General features: G+C 48.2%; 1 protein-coding gene across 1 annotated transcript in view; it reads left to right on the top strand.

Moving 5' to 3' along the window:
* LOC137431787 (protein-cysteine N-palmitoyltransferase HHAT-like protein) overlaps positions 1 to 22,542 on the top strand; it is a 264,417-nt gene that overhangs the window by 144,539 nt on the left and 97,336 nt on the right. Inside the window, 3 exon segments of the mRNA XM_078782469.1 lie at positions 887 to 1,016; positions 1,019 to 1,080; positions 4,282 to 4,491. Coding sequence (XP_078638595.1) covers positions 887 to 1,016; positions 1,019 to 1,080; positions 4,282 to 4,491 — 402 coding nt within the window.

Raw genomic sequence — 22,542 nt, 5'->3', positions numbered from 1 at the left:
CTTTTGGAGATGTGCAGCAGTTGTTTTCCACTAATACAGAACACAACAACCCTTGTATACCCGACTGTGAAGCCAATCATCAAATGCACCTGTCCGTACATTTTGCCATGCCACCTGTGATATAATCCTGTTGTTGACTTCTTGCTGTGACAGACAATCAGTGACATGGTTCTTTTAACAAATAAATCACCAAAGTGTAAAAGAAAACTCACTAGATTGATATACTGAGTTAAGAAAGTAAACCCAAGTCAAGAAAAAAAAATATTCCATATTAAATGCCAGTCAGTATATATATATACATACATACATACATATATATATATATATATATATATATATATATATATATATATACACATAAATACACAACCATTTTCTTAACAATACATTTCCTTCTACTAGCAACGGTACCTATGGGCGGGGCTTCAATTGGGAGGCCCAAATGAAAAGGCAAAATATCAGAAATTGAAGGCTTTTTTATTTTAAAAACGATTTATATAAACATCCGTTAAATCATATCACATGCAAATCATCAAAATCTAAACAGTATTTGTAGAATTTCAATAAAAGCCACATCACTGTTCATATCGGTAAATATTATTCCATCGTGTTTGGAAAATTGGAAATTTGGAAAATTGGAAAAACATATAGCCTATTTACTCCAGGGGGTCCCAGGATTACCCACCCAAAATTTCGTTGCGATCGGTTCAGCCGTTTTTGCGGCACCTGGGAACAGACAGAGACAGACAGACATTTGGTGAATTATAGTAAGATTCAGTGTTAAAAAGTTAACAGCTGCAATGCAAACATGTAGTGCATTTGAGATTCCAAGTCCTTGAAGCTGCATCACCAGTCTCTATGTCTCCCTCTCTTTGTCCCTGCACAGTACCGTGCAATCATATACATGACTTATGGATTGCTCACTGTGCTGGCCCTCATGGGATACCAATTTCTGCTGCTTCTCGTCGGTCACTGTTTCGTGCTGTCCACAGTGGCGCTCATTAAGTGCCGCTGGCTTGCTTCATCGCCGGCCTTGGTTCACTTGCTTCCCTCAAGCTTGTACCCTTCAGTTCCTGGCAGGTGATTGTGATCTGAAATGTGGTTAGAAATTGGGTTTTTTTCTTGTGTGTATATACATATGTAAATGGGTAAGGGAGATTAAAATTCACGACTTGAAATAAAACACGAACTACAAAGCATCTGAAAATGCAAAGTCTGTCCGCATCCGTTTATATTCAGACGTCTTCTTCTGCCTCCGTATGCTCAAAATAACTAAAACGGTTTCACAAAAAACACAAAATGAAAGTTGATGATTTTGTGCCGCCTTGATCTTTGAGCTTTAGATGTAAAAAAAAATAATCAGTTTCCACCTTTCGATTGGCGGACCAATTCTGTGACCTGCAAATTCTTAAAATTTCAGGTCAATTGACGAAAATTGACGATTTATGCAACTTTGCCCTTTTGACCTAAAAAAAATACACTGACCTATCTTTTGATCAGCGAATCAATTCATTGACCTGATATGCAAATTATTTAAATTTCAGGTCAAACAGATGAAAATTGACAATTTTATGTGATGTACATATGTGATGTACATTTATGCTGATCTTTAAACTTTTGACCTTTTGACAAAATTATTAATTTGCCTTCGCCATATCTTATTATAATAGAGCAAACGTATATGGTTCGCTATGTATGTATGTATGTATGTATGTATGTATGTATGTATGTTTATATGCGACGAAAATGTCTTCTCCTTCTTCTTCAAATAAAATACCACCCTCTTAATTAACCCTCTTAATTGCGTTAAGACTGCTGAGACCCCCTCAGACCTTTGACGACCCTTTAATTCCCCCAAGACCCTTCAGACCACCAAGACCCTGAAGACCCAAAATATCCTGAAGACCCCCAAAGACCCAACATACCCTGAAGACCCCCGAAGACCCCAAAAACCCAAAAGACCCCAAACACCCAAAACATCCCGAAGAACCAAAACACCCCAAAGACCCAAAACACCCCGAACACCCAAAACACCCCGAAGACCCAAAACTTGGACACTTGGACTTGGAAACTCTTGGAAACTCTTGGAACAGAAACTTTTCAACAAAACTTGGAAACTTGGAAACTTGGACAAGACCCAAAACACCCTGAAGACCCAAAACACCCCCAAAGACACAAAACACCCCCAAAGACACAAAACACCCGAAGACCCAAAACACACCGAAGACCCAAAACACCCCGAAGACCCTGAATACCCAAAGACCCTGAATACCTGAAGACCCAAAACACCCCGAAGACCCAAAACACACTGAAGACCAAAACACACCGAAGGACCCAACACACCCCAAAGACCCAAAACACCCCGAACACTCAAAACACCCGAAGACCAAAACACCCGAACACCCAAAACACCCCGAAGACCCAAAACACCGCAAAGACCCAAAACACCCCGAAGACCCAAAACACCCCGAAGACCCATAACACCCTGAAGACCCAAAACACCATGAAGACCCAAAACACCCTGAAGACCCAAAACACCCTGAAGAGACCCAAAACACCCGAAGACCCAAAACACCCCCGAAGACCCTGAATACCCAAAGACCCTGAATACCTGAAGACCCAAAACACCCAAAGACCCAAAACACCCCGAAGACCCAAAACACCCAGAAGACCCAAAACACCCGAAGACCCAAAACACCCCGAAGACCCAAAACACCCCGAAGACCCAAAAACACCCCGAAGACCCAAAACACCCCGAAGGACCCAAAACACCCCGAAGATCCAAAAACACCCCGAAGACCCTGAATACCCAAAGACCCTGAATACCTGAAGACCCAAAACACCCCATAGACCCAAAACACCCCGAAGACCCAAAACAACCCAGAAGACCAAAAACACCCCGAAGACCCAAAACACCCCGAAGACCCAAAATACCCGAAGACCCAAAACACCCCGAAGACCCAAAACACCTCAAAGACCCAAAATACCCTTAAAGGCCCAGATGATCCAAAAGACCCTGAAGACCTAAATGGCCATGAAGACCCAAAACACCATGAAACCCAAAAGACACCGAAATGGTCAAAGATGCCTACCCCTCTGAAAGACGTGTGGTGAGGCGCGCGGAGCGCGCCGAGTCACGCTAGTCTTATTAAATAGAGCAAACGTATATGGTTATGTCGGTTTCTATGTATGTTTATATGCGACGAAAACGTTTTCTTCTTTTTCAAATATAATTAAAACACAATCTGTGAACTCTTAATTACGTTTAGACTGCTGAAACCTCTCAGACATTTAACGACCCTTTAAGTCCCCCATAACCCTTAAGACCACCAAGACCCCTGAAGACCCAAAATACCCTTAAAGACCAAAAAGACCCCAAAGACCACAAAGACCCAAAACACCCCAAAGACCCAAAACACCCCGAAGACCCAAAAGACCCTGAAAACCCAAAACACCCCAAAGACCCAAAAGTCCCCAAAGACCCTGAAGACCCAAAACACCCTGAAGACCACAAAGACCCTTTAAGACCCCGAAGACCCAAAACACCATAAAGACCCTGAAGACCCAAGAGACCATGAAGACCCCAAACACCCCCCAAAGACCCAAAATACCCTTAAAGGCCCAGAGGATCCCAAAGACCATGAAGACCCAAAAGACCCTTAAAGACCCAGAGGAACCAAAAGACACTTAATACCCAAAAGCCCCTGAAGACACCGAAGACCCAAAATACCTCAAAGACCCTGAAGACCCAAAAGACCCTGAAGACCCATAAGACACCGAAATGGTCAAATATGCCTATCCCTCTGAAATGACGTGTGGTGAGGCACGCGGAGCTAGCCGAGTCATGCTGGTTCTCATAATAAAGCTTTGTTAAAAATTTGATGACAAAACTCAAATGGTAAATTGAAATTTCAGGTCAGTTGGATGAAAGTGGATGATTTTATGTAACACTGACCTTTGACCTTTTAACCTTTTGCCAAAAAATGTAATTTGCCTTCTCCGTATTATTATAATAATGTTTTGGTGAAAATTTGATGACAATAGCTCGAATGATAAACGTTACGGCCTAGACACACACACGGACACACACACACACACACACACACACACACACACACACACACACACACACACACACACACACACACACACACAAGTGATTACAAAATCCCTTCTCCAGCTGTGTAGGGGATGGCCTAATCAGGATGATACTGCAGAAGTTTGGTTTAGATTCAGACCAGGTCACTTCTGACAACTGAACTTTTTATTCTCCTTGCACAGATGGACTTTGCGTTGGGGAACCACCAACTGCAGGATGTGCTGTATGCTGGTGGTTTAGCCTTCACCGTAATCCGTTGCATGAGCTTCATGCTCGACAACTGTGACCTTGTTGATACAAACTACAGCTTCTTGGACTTGCTCAAGTACAACTTTTACGTGCCCTTCTTCTTCTTTGGCCCGATCATGATTTACGAAGATTTCCACAAACAGGTAGATCATTCACCGGCAAGCTGTGAGTGTGAGCAGGATGACATGTGAACTAAATAGTGCTCATTTTTGATGAAATAGATCGTTCCTGTGTTATTCGGTCATTCTGAATCTGGTTTTAAGAACCTGGCTAGTCCTCTCGGTGGAAGCTCAAGTAGTTTATGTGATGTGACTGTTGTTAATGGAAACGCAATGATATTTAGAAACAGCCTTCTTGGCAATAAGAATTTGAATCCGTCTAGAGCACCAGAGCTATATTATGAAAGTGGCATTCAATCATAAGTTTCCTAAAGTGATCAGTCATCAAATGAGGCCTTATATTTAGCAATGCAAAGGAAACAGCAGCTGCTATCAGTTACATTAGATAGCTTCCTACCAATATGCCTCACAATTTGCAGATTAGCTAGGCCTGTTGTGAAGGTTGCATAATAAGGTCGAGCATCCTCTTCCTTGTGCATCCATCACCAGGCCTAGCTATTAAGGCAGCTCTTATATATTCATAAATCACACTAAAACATCTGCCATGTCTTGTGGGCATGGAAGTTCCAGCTTCCCTGAATGGTCACAGTTCAGGGTTAGCCCAACTTACCTTATTAGGAACCTTCTACGATTATAATTCACTTTTGATTTTTAAAAAAAATAGCACTCTTGAAGTTCCAATTTCGTTGTTAGGCTTAGGGTTAGGGTTAGGGTTAGGGTTAGGGTTAGGGTTAGGGTTAGAGTTAGGGTTAGGGTTAGGGTTAGAGTTAGGGTTAGGGTTAGGGTTAGGGTTAGATTTAGGGTTAGGGTTAGGGTTAGAGTTAGGGTTAGGGTTAGGGTTAGGTCTAACCTCCCTTTTGGGTCTAACCCTAACCCTACCCTAAAAACTCAGGTATATTTTATAACCCCTTTGCCAATATAACCCTTAGTGCATGTCATGGTCTTCCTAGAAAGGTAGTGGCAGCAGAAAGGGTAGATAGGTTTAAATTGGAATTAGATGGGTACCTAGAAGCATTGGCGATAGAACGGTGCAGGGTATTGATTGACAGGACTTGTAGGTAGCTTGTGTGTGGATGGGTGATGGTTTCTGGTCTTGGTGTAGCACAGGCATGATGGGCCGAATGACCTCCTCCTGCACCAAAGTTCCTTCTTATTCCTTGTTGTTAAATGTCACTTCTTTGCAAGGTTAGATTTTCACCATAAATGCAAACAGATGTATTTTGTTTCCATGACATTGGTTTGTCCTGATATCAGTTGTATTTTGTCATGATTAGCATGTACAACTTAAATCTGATAGATTAATTTAGTGAGACGTGCATAAGCATGAAATTTACATTCCCCTCAAAATGCACCTCCGCACCTCCCCTCTCGGGAGTGCCAAAAACACCAGACTTGGAATTTGTTGCAGCTTTTGCATCAACTTTTTTTTATCCTTTTACGATTCAAAGCCCAAAACACCAAACCACAACTCTTTCGTTCTCACTTCTCCCATCTGTGCAACCACATTCTTCAAAGCTGAACCACCAAGTGTTTGCAGCCAATGTTATTATCATATCAGAAATTGCAATGTAATTTGGAGTAATAATAAATGACTCAATCTAATAATGTAAAATTTTTTTTTTTACATTTTCGCATGTAAATCGCATATAAACATGTATGCGCATATAAACATACGTGAAAAAAGTTTTCATTTATCTGCAGCAGGTTGTGGAAACGGATCACGGTTGTCTTGTTGAACTAAAACAAAGAATAAGAGTAGAGTGGGATGCTTTTGTAAAATCCAAATATATAATCAAGGACAATATACCTATAGCACCAAAACGCGCAAAATCTTTACGCACTTTGTCCCGTCAACTCTCACCTTTGGTGCTGGATCATGGTCCTGGGCAAAATTAATAACATGATGCAGATGAAGAAATGCGATAAGAAGCCAAGGCAGGTACACAGAGTCCGATGGAGGGATGAGATGACATCACAAAGTTCACAGGAATTAGAATAGAATAGATTGGCTTCATCTTGGAAAGGCTTGCATCCTGCAATGGGCTGACCGTGGATAAAGATGATGATTTGGCCTTTAGAGAAACGTAACAGCTTTCCAAGTACAATGATGAACATTTAATTGAAATGAGCAATTAAAAATTGTGAAAATTCGGAGCAAATGGTAAGTATAAAAAGATAAATATTGTATACACCAAGACATGCAATTTGTAGGCTTTGTTGAAGCTTGTTATTAATTTGATTCTAATTGTAACTATCAAACAACAAAGAACATGCACATTTATCTTATCACCATTTGCACTTTTAAAAAAATCTTCCCAGTCTGGGAAAATAATATTGGTTATTTATAATCCTGTCTATTTATATAACTAGTGGGCCTGTTGTTCCATTGTAGCAATTTTTTTTTGGTATTCACCGCATTGAAGCATACCCTCCTGCTCGACTCTGGTGTCTTTTGGGTCCTCTGGGTATTTTGGGTCTTCAGGGTCTTTTGGGTCCTCTGGGTTTTTTAGGTCCTCAAGGACTTTTGGGTCCTCAGGGACTTTTGGGTCTTCTGGGTCTTTTAGGTCCCCGGGAACTTTTGGGTCTTCTGGATCTTTATGGGTCCTGGGGAACTTTTGTATCATCTAGGTCTTTTGGGTCCTTGGGACATTTGGGTCTCTTGGGTCCTCGGGGTATTTTATTGAGGTCCTTTGGGTCTTTTGGATAATCAGGGTTTCTTGGGTCCACTGGGTCTTTTGGGTCTTAAGGGTAATTAGGGGTCTTTTGGGTCTTAAGGATATTGAGGGTCTTAAAAGGTCCTCAAAGGTTGAAGGGGTCTCAGCAGTCTGAAGGGTTAAAAAGTACATTTCAATAGTACGTAATTAATTAATGGACTTCGTAATTAATTAATAGACACAACACAAAAAGTATGCCACACACACACACACACACACACACACACACACACACACACACACACACACACACACACACACACACACACACACCTCATCCATTTATAGTAGACTAGCAGAAGTACCCGGCATTGCCGGGCGGGGGAGGGGAGGGGAACGGGGGGGAGGGGAGAAGAGGGGGGGGGGGAGAAGAGGGGGGAGGGGAGGAGGGGGGGGAGAAGAGGGGGGAGGGGAGGGGAGGAGAGGGTGGGAGGGGGAGGGGGATGGGGGGGAGGGGGGGAGGGGGATGGGAGGGGGAGGGGGGAGGGTGAGGGGAGAAGGGGAGGGGGTAGGGTGGAGGGGGAAGAGAGGGGGAGGGGGAAGGGGGAGGGAAGGGGAGGGCTAGTCAACAATGACGTTGCAGTTCTCATGGTCGGAGAGCAGCACAACAATCGCGACATCGTCCTGCATCTTCGCAACAGCACGAAGCGGATTTTTGGAGACTCACCGATCCTGTGACGCCCTCCAGTACCGGCGTTGCCGGGCGGGGGAAGGGAGACCCGTACATTACACACATTACAACATTACACACACACAAACTGTGTTTTATGTTCAATGGTCTGGCGGCGGGAATTGGAACATCACGTGATCGCTCTGAGCGAATAAGCGCGCTGCTCTGCCACCAGGTCAGATTCCGTGTATAATGTTCCTCGCTGAAATGCGCTGAGGTAAATATGAATAAAAAATATGGATCTCGTCAAATATTTTTAGGTCGGCCATGTCCTTCCCAGGCTCAATGGCCATGTCTGTGCCAAATATCAAGTACGTGAGCCTCTCCGTTTCGGAGTCTATCGGTAACATTACACACACACAAACTGTGTTTTATATATATAGATACTAGCAGAAGTACCCGGCATTGCCGGGCGGGGGAGGGGAGGGGAGGGGGAAGAGGAGGGGAGGGGAACGGGGGGGAGGGGAGGAGAGGGGGGGAGGGGAGAAGAGGGGGGGGGGAAGTACCCGGCATTCCGTGTATAAACGTGAGGGAGAAGAGGGGGGAGGGGGAGGGGGAGGAGAGGGGGGGAGGGATGGGAGAGGGGAGGAGTGGGAGAGGGGAGGGGGAGAGGGGAGGCGGGAGGGGAGGGGGGAGGGGGAGGAGGGAGAGGGGGAGGGGGAAGGGGGGAGGGGGACGGGGAGGGGGAAGGGGGAGGAGTGAGGGGATTGGGGAGGGGGAAAAGGGAGTAGGAAAAGGGAGGGGGAGGGGATAAGGGGAGGGGGTAGGGTGGAGGGGGTAGGGTGGAGGGGGAAGGGAGGGGGAGGGGAGGACGGAGGGGGGAGGGGGAAGGGGGAGGGAAGGGGGGGCCAGTCAACAATGACGTTGCAGTTCTTATGGTCGGAGAGCAGCACAACAATCGCGACATCGTCCTGAATCTTCGCAACAGCACGAAGCGGATTTTGGAGACTCACCGATCCTGTGATGCCTTCCGGCTCCAGTACCGGCGTTGCCGGGTGGGGGAAAGGAGACCCGTACATTCCCAACCCGTACATTCGCCCTCTCGACTCAAGCTCACTCGGACAAAAGCCTCGCACAAATTACACCGTGAAGGTCCAATGGCCATGTCTATGCCACAAATCAAGTACGTGAGCGAGTCGGGCGCACTGAATTGAAAATATATAGAACGCTCATACTCCGTGAAAAGTGAAGCCAACTGGCGGCGGGGATGGAACATCACGTGATCGCTCTGAGCGAATCAGTGCGCTGCTCTGCCACCGGTCAGAAACCGTGTATAATATTCCTTGCTGAAAAAAAATCTATGTGAAACATGCTACTATCTATGCTAAATCATGCTAAATCATGCTAAATGCTAATCATGCTAAAATCTATGCTACTTGCTGTGAGTTGAGCTGAGCTATGTTATGAGCTATGCTGAGCTGAGCTATGCTACTTGCCGAATCCAGGTGTAAACACGACCTCCGAATCCAGGTGTACACACGACCTCCGAATCCAAGTATCCACACTACCTCCGAATCCAGGTATACACATTACCTCCAAATCCAGGTGTACAGACTACCTCCGAATCCAGGTATACATACTACCTCCGAATCCAGGTGTACACACTACCTCCGAATCCAGGTGTACACACTACCTCCGAATCCAGGTATACACACTCCCTCCGAATCCAGGAAAACGCACCACTGAGTGCTGTTCTAGGAACATCACGTCATCGCGTCACGAACATCATTCGTGATCACGTCATCACGTGATCGTGATCGTCATCAATGAGCGCGAATGAGCGAATCAGCGTGCTGCTCTGCCACCGATTCAGATTCCGTGTATAATATTCCTCGCTGAAAAAAAATATGGATCTAAAGATGAAAGAAAAAAAAACCTATGTGGTGTGAATGGCAATGTTCCTCGCTGAAATGTGAAAAAACGCAATCGCTTTTCGCTCTGAAATACGTGCGAACGCGTAACTGAGTTAATGGCGGCAAGGAACATCACGTGATCGCTCTGAGCGAATCAGCACGCTGCTCTGCCTCCGGTCAGATTCCGTGCATAATATTCCTCGCTGAAATGCGCTGAGGTAAAAATATGGTAAAAAAATATTATGAAATAAATTTTTTAGTCGGCCATGTTCTTCCCAGGCTCAATGGCCATGTCTGTGCCAAATATCAAGTACGTGAGCCTCTCCGTTTAGGAGTCTATCGGTAACATTACACACACACACACACACACACACAAACTGTGTTTTATATATATAGATAGCGGACATGGATTTGTCACCCCCATTTGGAGGAAGTCCCTCTCGTGAGCAGGCCGTTGGTCCTCCTATGATTGGCAGGGAAGGCCTGCATTGCCCAGATAGCTCAGATGGCAGAGCGCTGGTGCGGTTCACCAGAGGACCTGGGTTCGATTCCTGGTCTTGTGCATAATTTTCCCACATGTATCAATTGGTCATTTATGATCCTGTTTTTATATATATATATATATATACATATATATAATCAACGAACATAACAGCGTGACGAGCGCTGTCCCGATCTCCTGTGGACCGAAGTCCTAGACCAAAGCGTCACCTCCGACCCAAAGGGTCTTCTGGAGGCCTCAGCCCGGCCACTCTGTCAACAGACAGAGATTTATTCATTGGTCCCCATTGGCTAAACAATGAATAAATCTCTGTCAGGACGGCTTTGGTCTACGACTTCGGTCCACAGGAGATCGGGACAGCGCTCGTCACGCTGTTATGTTCGTTGATTATTATCCCCGCCGATCGCACCGCACCCCCTGGTTTTGGTTTGCACTGGTGGGAACGATGGTCTGTGTGGCAGACAGGCCGTTGGTTCCTTGCGGGTTATGCGGTATTTACCGTGTGAGACATAATTCGTGGCTGGTGCTCACCATTAAAGCTAGGAGGTTCCTTGATCATCTTAATAGACGATTTTGGTCCTCAATGGTTAGATTTTTTTGCAGTATGCCGTCCTGACGAGGGTTGGTAGACCTGCATGCAAATCGGACCTGGCAGGAGTAATGCCCTGCTGGTGGATTAAGGGGTCTTACTCCTATTAAGAGGAGTGGTCCCGATTGTATGACCATGCATTGTGGCCCTTCGTGGGCATGATGCATGTGTTTGAATGACCATGTGCTTCCCCCTCGGGGTTGAGGCGCATGTGTATTGTTATGGGGACAGCCTTGTTGACGTTGTGCCTTGGCCATGGGGTCAAGGTGCACGTCCGAGGCTGTTCGAATGTTTGACTTTTTACCTTTTTTCACAAGCAAAAAAGGCAGGCCCTGACTGGGGCCCTAAAACAGTCAATAAGCCCGAAATCTGGATTGGCGGCTCTGCTTGATGTTTAGCCAATGGGGACCAATGAATAAATCTCTGTCTGTTGACAGAGTGGCCGGGCTGAGGCCTCCAGAAGACCCTTTGGGTCGGAGGTGACGCTTTGGTCTAGGACTTCGGTCCACAGGAGATCGGGACAGCGCTCGTCACGCTGTTATGTTCGTTGATTATTATCCCCGCCGATCGCACCGCACCCCCTGGTTTTGGTTTGCACTGGTGGGAATGATGGTCTGTGTGGCAGACAGGCTGTTGGTTCCTTGCGGGTTATGCGGCATTTACCGTGTGAGACATAATTCGTGGCTGGTGCTCACCATTAAAGCTAGGAGGTGCCTTGATCATACATATATATATATATATATATATATATATATATATATATACAGACTTGGCATTTAATATGGAATTATTTTTTTTTCTTGACTTGGGTTTACTTTCTTAACTCAGTATATCAATCTGGTGAGTTTCTTTTACACTTTGGTGATTTATTTGTTAAAAGAACCATGTCACTGATTGTGTGTCGCAGCAAGAAGTCAACAACAGGATTATATCACAGGTGGCGTGGCAAGATGTACGGACAGGTGCATTTGATGATTGGCTTCACAGTCGGGTATACAAGGGTTGTTGCGTTCTGTATTAGTGGAAAACAACTGCTGTACGTCTCCAAAAGTTATTGCCGCTTCCTCTGGAGATGGTCCGTCAACTCGACAATGCTGTTTGTCATGGAGTGGTGGCTTTACGAAATAACGGCATGAAACAGCGTGCTATTGCTCAGCAGTATGGCATCACTCAAGGTCAGGTGTCAAAGCTCCTGAAACGAAATGCTCAGAGGGGTGTCCATACTCCAATACCGAGGCCAGGACGTCCCCACAGAACCACAAGGAGGGATGATCGCCAGCTGCACCGGTTAGTCCGCAATGGCCGTACCAAGTCAGCTAATCGGCTTAGGGCTGAGTGGCAGCAACTGACAAATGTGCCTGTATCCAGAAGGCTAGTCAACCAACGACTGGTTCAAGCAGACTATCGTGCCAGGCGTCCCCTGAGAACGCCACGCCTGACCAGACAACACCGCCAGCGCCGATTGCAGTGGGCCAGAGAGCACCGTCAATGGCAGCCAGGAAACTGGTATCACGTGATCTTCAGTGACGAGTCTAGATTTCTGGTCTATCAACAAGATGGCCGCGTCTGAGTGCGCAGACAAGTGCATGAAGCCTACAACAAAGATTGTATAGTGCCAAGAGTCCAAGCTGGAGGTGGTGGGGTGACCGTTTGGGCTGCTTTTCGTGCAGGGGGCAAAACTGACCTGGTTGTTCTGAATGGAAACCTGAACCAGTTCAAGTACAGGGCCATTCTGGAAGAAACATTGCTTCCATTTGCTCGTGCAGCCTTTCGAGGAAACTTTGTCTTCCAAGATGACAATGCACGGCCTCATCGTGCTCGCATGATCCAACACTTTCTTGCTGACCGTGGTGTGGAGCATATGGAGTGACCTGCCATGTCCCCGGATATGAATCCGATAGATAACTTGTGGGCAGAATTAACGCGTCAAATCGACCACTTGGACCAGCAGCCGACCTCTGTGCGTGAATTGCAGCAGGCTATTGTCACTGCATGGCAAGCGATTCCTGTCCAAACCTTGGCAAATCTCATGAACAGCATGCCTCGACGTGTACGCGCTCTCCTGAATGCTCGTGGGGGTTACACGAAGTACTGAACTGTAATTCTACTGTCCGTAATCCGAGTCGTAATTTAACTTTTGTTTTGTTAAAAAAAATTTGGCTAATGTGCAAAATAAAGAGATACTTCTGGAAAACGTACAGAAGTTTAACACAGTACTGTCCGTGAATTGAGTTCGATATCAGTTTACATCACTTTCAAGGATCAATTTATTTGTTTCGAAATGTCAAATGTGGTTTTTGTTTCTTTTAAACGTCACATTAACAAAATCTAGAATAATTTCAACATAATTCCAATGAACTTTTGGTTCTAAGACATCTTGAAAAGTAAGTTCACCCCCACAAAAAAAAAATTCCATATTAAATGCCAAGTCTGTATATATATACTAGCTTGGGTCGGCTCGCTACGCTCGCCTCACCAAGCGTCGATACTGAGGAACGGGCTTATTTTAGCTGAGGCTAATGACTGTACCTGAGTTGCTGTGTTGTCATGATTTTCACCAATCATAATACAAACAATTACTTTGCACAAATGTATTTGTTGTGTTTGTGATATTACATTTTTATAGGCAATTTCGGTTGAAGATTTAGGTTGAATGTTTTTTTTTCAAGAAAGAACCTCTCAGCACATACATAGGGGAGGGGTAGGTGCAGACTGGAAGTTTGGGACGATTGCACCTCACCACCACGTAATTCAAAACACCTCACCACCAAGTAATTCAAAACACCGCACCACCACATAATTCAAAACACCTCACCACCACGTAATTCAAAATACCTCACCACCAAGTAATTCAAAACACCTCACCACCATAAAACACGTAATAAAAACACCTCACCACCAGGAAATTAAAAACACCTCACAACCACGAAATTGAGAACACCTCACAGCCATAAAACACGTAATAAAAACACCTCACAGCCACAAAATTAAAAACACCTCACCACCACATCATTTAAAAACACCTCACCACCAAGTAATTCAAAACATCTCACCACCACATAATTCAAAACACCTCATCGTCATCACCAACTAATTCAAAACACCTCACCACCACCTAATTAAAAACACCTCACCACCACGTAATTATAAATACCTCACCACCATGTAATTCAAAACATCTCACCACCACATAATTCAAAACACCTCATCACCAACTAATTCAAAACACCTCACCACCACCAAATTAAAAACACCTCACCACCACGTAATTATAAATACCTCACCACGACGTAATTCAAAACACCTCACCACCATGTGATTTAAAAACACCTCACCACCATGTGATATTAAAACACCTCACCACCACATCATTTAAAAACACCTCACCACCACGTGATTCAAAACCACCACAACGTTATTAAAAACACTTCACAACCACGGAAACAAAAGTTTGAGGGAGTCGTTAAGTGAGAACACAGACACTGCCCAGATGTGTAGATATATAGATAAATGACTGTACCCGAGTTGCCGTTTTGTCATGGTTTAAATTAAACCAATCATAATTCAAACAATTATTTTGCGCAAATGTATTTGTAATATACGTGATATCACATTTTATAAACAATTGAAGTTGAAAAAATAAAATTTCCCCAAAAAAATCCCCAAAAATAAATAAAATAAAATTGCAATTATTTTAAAAAAAATACCCTTAGGACATACCGACGGAAGAGATATGTGCATACCAGAAGTTTGATACGATTTCACAAAAGTTTGAGAAAGTAGTTCAGTGACAACACAACACAACACAACACAACACAGGACAGGACAGACGCTGCACAAATATATATATATATATATATATATATATATATATATATATATATATATATATATATATATATATATATATATATATATATATATATTGTTGCGGAGATGAGGACTGTATTTTTTTTGATTGTGTGCTGTATTATTATTATTATTATTGTTTATTCTGCGCCCCCCTACCTCCGGAGCTGTGTAAAGGTGAAAGGGCATCCCATAATTAGTCCACAAGCATACACGTCAGCCAAGTAATAGAATACCCCTGTTGATAGTTATCTCTTATTCTGTGTTTTAGGGTAAGGCTGTGTCTCCCATTAATTGAAGTACTCCATTGCACCAGTGAAAGAGAATAGATCCCCTTTCATTCCCATCCCCAAAATCCCCATTTCCTTCACATCCCCTTTCGTCATTGCCGAGCCTCGATTGCCCATATTACATCCCCTCTCGTCATTGCCGAGCCTCGATTGCCCATATTACATCCCCTCCAAAACCACCATTGACATGTGCTCTCGTCGGAGAAGAAAGGCGTGCCCGCCCGTCGTCATCAAGGGCGGAGCCAGAGGGTCGCGCGACCAACCAGGGCCGAGGTGAGCACCCCGATGGGCGTGTCCTGAAGGCCGGCGGCTTAATCGCCGGAGGCGTTATAAAGGCGCGCACGCAGGAAGCAAGTGAGTCGGTTGCAAGAGAGAGAGAGTCGTGAAGAGTCAGTCAGTGGAGTCGGTGGTCAGTTGGTTGCGGTGAGGAGTCGGTGGTGGCGGGCAGTGGTTGCGTTGGTTGCGGTGAGGAGTCGGTGGTGAGGAGTGAGTGAACCAAGAAAGAGTTGAGGGTTTGGACCAGACGCGTCAGACAAGTCCTGGGAAAGCAGCGGAGGCCACAGCAGCAACAACACCCCACAGCCACTTGGGGCCTGGACGGCGGTTTGGAGCAGGACCGTAAAGGAACGGCGGCTGCTAAACGCGCCGGTTGAGCTGCAGGACCCCTTTGGACCTCCCTCTCCCTCCAGCCATCCACCTCCTGCCTTTCCATCCTTCTTGTGTACGTGAGTTTGTTCTGTTTGTTCTGTCCTGGGTTAATTAAGCTGGTATAAGTTAATATTTGCACTGTGTCACCTGCGTCTTATGTGTTGTAAATAAACCTTGATTGCTCCTTTTTGCTTGTGTAAATAATAAATCCCATTACTCGTCTGTACGTCTTCTCGTTTTATTCCTTCTTCTTCTTCACATCCGTGTCGCCTTTGTCTTTTCCCTATTGACTAGCTGCGGTGCGATCCGGCCAACGTTTGGGTGAAATCGGGTTCTAAGCGGGGAGTAACTGTTCGGACGCGGTAATACCAAACCGCTCGTTAAAATAACATCTTTAATCCGCGTCTGCAACAATTGGTGTCTGGGAGTGAGATTCGGGGCCCGAACCAAGTTTTTAAAACATCTAAAAATAAAATTTTTTGGTCGAAATTTGGAGCGGCCGAAATTTGTTTTGTTTTACAAAACCTGAACCTTGAAATCGCGCCATGGCTGGTCAAGGCGACGGGATGCCGGTGGGAGAGATAGAGGGGTTAGGAGTAACCCAGGATCAAATGGAGGGGAGCAATGAGGAGGCGGTTGAGGGAGTATCAGGCGCGCAAAATGGCGTCCTCGCGCACGTGGGTGTAGCGGCACCAAATTTTGCCACGCCCGTGACCGTAGCAGCACCGCCGATGGATTGGGGCCTTTTTATGATCCAAATGAAGGCCCTTATGGAGGCTCAGAGTGAGCAAATGGGGAACCGAATGGATGCTCAGAGTGAGCAAATGAAGGCTCAGAGTGAGCAAATAAGGGCTCAGAGTGAGCAAATGGGGGTAATGAGGGACGAAGCGAGGGGTACCGGTGAGGGGTTAGACAAGAAATTTGGGAAGTTAGACAATAATTTTGAGGGGTTAGACAACGGGATAAAGGAGGTGAAAAATGGGTTAATGGGGCTAGAAAATAGGATGGAGGACAAATTGCGGGAGATCGGGGAGCAATCCACCAGAGAAATTAAACAAATGGGAGAGCAGATAGAGGAGGTAAAAATCGGGGTAGAAACCAAACTGGATGCTCAGAGGGATGAATTGGGACAGATGAGGGCGGCATCTACAAAAGAAAGGGAGGAGATGAAGGAGGAGGTTTCGGGGCTACGCGAGGAGGTAAAGCGAGGTGAGAAGCGTATGGAGAAAGAAGTGAGGAATAATACGGCTAGGTTACAGGGGGGAATAGAGGATCTGACGAAGGGAGTAGAACAGCTGACGGTCGGACAAAGGGAACTAGCGGACCAAGTGGAAAAGAACACTGCAATAATCGGGGGGTTAAAAGCGACACAAAAGGACATAAAAAATGAATTAATAGCGACACAGAAGGAATGTCATATGGTACATGAGGGGTTGACGAAGAAGTTGGAAGAGGTGACAGAAGTAATAGAGACGAAGGACCGAGAGGTGAGGACGCACATAGAAACGGTTAAAGTGGCGTTAGAGGAAGAGATAGAGGGGGCGCACAGGGAGATGAAGGAGGTAAAGGAAAAATTAGAGGAGGTGGAAGTGGGGGTGAGTGAAATTAAGAAGAGACGGAGGGAAACTAAGAGGGAGATAAAGGAGGAAGTCATGGAATATGTACAAAGTCTGTGTTCAAATCATGATGAGGTTCTCACTAACCAAATAAAAAGTTTGCAGGTGGCAGAGGAGGTGCGACGACGAGGTACGGAGGTGAGTGGCAATGTATATGATGTGAGGGGAGAGTCAGTCGGCTTGGGGGGTGGTGTAGACCCGGGTGTTCGTGAGGGACCAATGGTAAGATGTATGACTGGTCCGGAGTGGATGGACAGGGGAGGTGTGCAAGGAGGTTTGGCTATGGGGAGTGAGGGGGGTGCTGGTGAGGAAGGATGTGGGGGTATGGCGTGGGTAGCGGGTTGCGGAGGGGCGACCCAGGCATCGACACCAGGAGGGGTAGTGTTTGGAGGGACGGGGGATGCACGGAAGCCCCCCGGGAATAACGTACTGTGGGAACCCGAACGGGTTGATCCCGCAAGGAGTGACGCGCGGGGTCCGACCTTCGGGCGCCCACAAGGTCCCACTCGCGCCGTATGACGGCAAGAGTGATTTGAGGGCGTACCTGGCGCAGTTTGAGTACGTGTGTAAAGGCAACGGTTGGAATCCGGATGAAGGTGGAGTACACCTGGTGGGGGCACTGCGCGGTGCGGCGGCGGAGGTGCTGACGGCTTTACCACCGGGTGCTCTCACCCTGCCAGCTCTCCGTGCGGCATTAATTAATCGGTTCGGCATTGAACAGCAAAGCGAGCTTGTTAAAGCCCAACTTGCGCAGCGAAAACGCAAGCCCCAGGAGACCATCGGGGAACTTGCTCACGATATTCGCCGCGCGGTCGGGATTGCACACGCGGACATGGCAGCGAGTTCCCAGGAAAGCCTGGCGCTGGATCACTTTATTCAGGCCCTTCCGGATCTGGAGCTCCGGCAACAGCTCGCCATGTGGCGCCCGCAAACCATGAGTCAGGCGGCCGACGCTGCAGCCCGTTGGGAAGCAGCGAGGCCCCTGGCCCGGGGAGGCGAGCGCCACGCAGTGGCGGTGCGTCAGATGGGGCCCGTGATGGGGGGCGGCCCCCCAAGGGGGCCCGCCCCCGACGGGGGCCCTGACCTGGAGAGCATGGTCCGGAGGTTAGTGGATCGGCGCCTGGCGGGACCTGGACCATGGCAGGCGGCCCCAGCGGTGGCCCCCGGTAGTCCCCGACAGAGTACCCCAATTCGGACATACAGGGGGGGGGGAATTTGGAATACCGGAGGCAAGCACCTTACCAGGTGAGGTGCTATAATTGTGCTCGGATGGGTCACCGTGCATGGGAGTGTCGAGCTCCGCGCCGGGACGTTTCCCGCCAACCGATGCCCTCAACTCCGCCCCGTATAGATTGGCCTAGCCGACCTCAGACACCCCCCCGCCAGGGCCCGGGAAACTAGAACGTGCCGGGCATGCAGGGCGGTGTTCGGCAGTAGGGGATGGGGAGAAGCCCTCGTTGACGCGACAGGTCATTCATTGTGGCCGAATTTGGACGGGTAGTTTGACAATTCGGTGCAAAATTGCCGGCGTGGGGGTAGACGCCGTGGTGGACACGGGAGCCAGCGCCACGATCATCAGCCCCGTGGTCCTTAATTCGAGTGCAGACGGCTGGGGTAAAATCCAGCGTCTGGAAAATCATAGTTTGCAGTTGGCTACCGGGGCAACGGCTCCGATCATAGGGCGTGGTTTTGCGACCCTCAAGTTGGGATCGGTAAGGAAAGAGATAGAGGTTTGGGTGGCGGAGGTGTGCGACCCATGCTTAATAGGGTTGGATTTGTTGACTGCCAGCGGTTGTAAAATCGACTTGAGTCGGGGGATCCTGCGATGGGGAGTGGAAGAGCTACCATTGGAGGGGGTGAGCACGGCCGAGAGGGTGGAGCTGGAGGCTCCTGAGGCCGTGACCATCCCTCCGGGGGCCGAGGCCATCGTGCCGGCCCGATGGTCAGCTCGCCCGACATGGCAGGAGTCCTGCGGCCTGGTCGAACCGGTGGCAGCGCTATCCATACCTGGTTTAATCGTGGGCCGTACCCTGGTAAAAACGGACGGGCCGGTGGTGGCCGTCCGAGTAATTAATATTAGCACCGAACCACGCACTATAGTGAGGGGCACGAAGGTAGCTGGCTGCACCCCAGTTAGAGAAGTCGCGTCAGTGAGGGGCGAGAATGTCCAGCCGAGCCGGCCCCAGGGGGAGCCTTCAATAAGTTCTAGGAATTGGCCCGATCCCATTTGCGAGATGGTAAATCGTAGTAGTGTAGAGTTGGGAGGTACCCAGAGGGAGGCCTTACACAAACTGGTTGGGTCCCATTTGGACCTCTTCTCCTTGTCCACCGAGGATATTGGACGTACGGGCCTGGTGAAACATCAGATCCACACCGGTGAGGCCCGGCCTATTCGTCAGGCCGCCCGACGGCTCCCTTGGAGCAAGAGGGCGGAAGCTGACGAGCAGGTTGAAAAAATGCTCGACGCAGGTGTGATCGAGCCCTCGGGAAGTCCTTGGATGTCACCTGTTGTGTTGGTCAAAAAGAAGGATGGGACCACGCGGTTCTGCGTGGACTATCGCCAGCTAAACAACGTGACACTCAAGGACTCATATCCCCTGCCAAGGATTGATGACACCCTCGATGCCGTTGCGGGCTCAAATTGGTTCTCAACTTTGGACCTCAAGAGTGGGTATTGGCAGGTGGAGATGGATAGGGCAGGGAAGGAGAAAACGGCATTTTCCACAGGTAAGGGACTGTATCAGTTTACTGTGATGCCGTTTGGTTTGTGTAACGCCCCCGCCACCTTTGAAAGATTGATGGAACATGTACTAGGCGGCATGCCATGGCAATCATGCCTGGTGTACCTGGATGACGTCCTAGTACATGCCAAAACGTTCCCCCAGGCAGTAGCTAATTTGGACCAGGTGTTCGGGTGCCTCAGACAGGCAGGGTTGAAGCTGAACCCGAGTAAGTGCACTTTGTTTGCAAGAGAGGTGGCCTATCTAGGTCACGTGATCGGCCGCGAGGGGGTAAAAACGGACCCAGACAAAATTAAAGCGGTAGAGGAGTGGCCCGCACCACGTACCATCAAGGAGGTGCGGGGATTTTTGGGACTCTGCTCCTACTACCGGCGCTTTGTGGCGAAATTTGCGGAGTTGGCCCGTCCCCTCCACCGGCTTACGGAGAAGGGGACGCGATTTAATTGGACACGGGAGTGCCACGAGGCCTTCCAAAAATTGAAGGGGTGTCTAACATCCGCACCCCTTCTAGCTTACCCCACTAGTAACGGGGCATTTACCCTGGACACGGATGCGAGCCAGGAAGGATTGGGCGCAGTTTTGTCTCAGACACAGGAGGGCGTGGAGAGAGTGATTGGTTACTATAGTCGGGCCTTAAGTAGGCCCGAGCGAAATTATTGCGTCACTCACAAAGAGTTATTGGCTATGCTGGCTGCCATGAACCATTTCCACCCGTACCTGTACGGGCGGAAATTTTTGGTTAGAACTGACCATTCCTCCTTGCAATGGCTCCTTCGGTTCAAGGAACCGGAGGGCCAAATTGCAAGGTGGTTGGAAAAGTTGCAGCAGTACGATTTTGATGTGGCCCATAGGGCCGGGAAGGCCCATGGTAATGCGGACGCACTCTCTCGGCGTCCTTGTCTGGGGGAAAACTGTAAATTTTGTGCGAGACACGAGGAGAGGGAGCAATTGGGCGATTCTGCCCCGATTCTCGTCGTCCGGGCAACCCGGGTGAGAGGGCCAATTTTGCCACTAACCGCGGACGAGGAATTTGGAGATTTGGCATGGAGCACGGCCCAGCAGGAGGATCCTGTCCTGGGGCCAGTGTTCAATTGGGTCAAATTGGGGCAAAGACCAAAGGGGGAAGAGGTCACCCCCCTCGGGGTGCAAACAAAGGCGTATTGGGCTCAGTGGCAGACCCTGGAATTGAAAGGCAACATCTTGTATCGCAAGTGGGTGGAGGTTCCCTCTGATAGAACTTCCTGGCTGGTGATAGTCCCTGACAAATTCAAGAACGTCATATTGCAACAGGTGCATGGTACCCGCTCCGGCGGCCATTTGGGCAGGACAAAGACAATATCACGGGTCCGCCGGAGGTTCTATTGGGTGAATATGGGGCGCGACATACAGGACTGGTGTCGGAGATGCGACGCCTGTTCTGCCAAAAAGGGACCAGCACGGAGGATGAGGGCCCCCCTTCAATTACATCAGGTGGGGGCCCCCCTTGAGCGGGTGGCTATGGATATTCTAGGACCGCTGCCCCGCACCCGCCAAGGTAATAAGTATATCCTCGTTGTAATGGACTATTTCACCAAGTGGCCGGAGGCCTATGCCCTCCCCAACCAAGAAGCAGGGGTGGTAGCACAGGCCTTCGTAGAAGGATTTGTATGTCGGCACGGGATTCCACAGGAGCTGCACACCGATCAGGGTCGAAATTTTGAAAGTCAATTGGTAAAAGATGTGTGCAGACTCCTGTCAATTCGGAAAACCAGGACCACGCCCTTGCGGCCACAATCTGACGGGATGGTGGAAAGGTTCAATCGAACATTGATCCAACAACTAGCATTGTTCACCACCACCCGTCAGGATGACTGGGACGAACATCTCCCGTACCTGTTGATGGCCTACCGAACTAGCCAGCACGGGGCCACCGCATGCAGTCCAGCGTTGCTTATGTATGGGCGGGAGTTACGGGCTCCCGCCGACTTGCTATGCGGTCCCGTGCCAGACACCACGGACACACCGCCGAGGGAGGGTTACGCACGTCACCTGGAGGAAGGCATGGAGCGGGTCCATGCCTTCGCCCGCCGCCAGCTCCATCTGGCGGGGGCCAAGATGAAGCGCAGGTACGACGACCGGAGCCAGGGGAGTCAATACGCTCCGGGGATGAAGATTTGGTTCTTTAATCCCCGGAGGCGGAAGGGAAGGTGCCCAAAACTCACCTCCCCCTGGCAAGGCCCAGGAGTCGTCCTGTCGCAAATCTGTGACGTGGTCATTAAGATCAAAATGGGGCCACGGACCCCCCCTCGGATCGTCCATGCCGACCGGATAAGACCTTATGCCGGCGAGCAGGCGCCCTCATGGATCGCCTCGGCTCTAGATGCCGAGGCAGGACCCAGTACCTCTTGCGACGGGGGCTCGTAGCGTCAGAGGACTGGGGGGATGGTAGTGAGAGATGCCCCGCTGTGGTGGGATGGCAACGCTGTCATCCCTCACAGAAGGTGGGGCAAATGCGCAATAGTTTATGGGGTGGCTATGACAACCGAGCCAGGGAGGGCTTGGATAATGATAGGGATCTAGAAGAGATTGACATTAGGTAACGTTAAGGTTTAGTTAGTGACTGA

This window comes from Myxine glutinosa, chromosome 7 (genome assembly GCF_964187855.1).
Source record: "Myxine glutinosa chromosome 7, kmMyxGlut1.1, whole genome shotgun sequence".
Classification (NCBI taxonomy): Eukaryota; Metazoa; Chordata; class Myxini; order Myxiniformes; family Myxinidae; genus Myxine; species Myxine glutinosa.
This window is presented reverse-complemented; position numbering and strand designations above follow the sequence as displayed.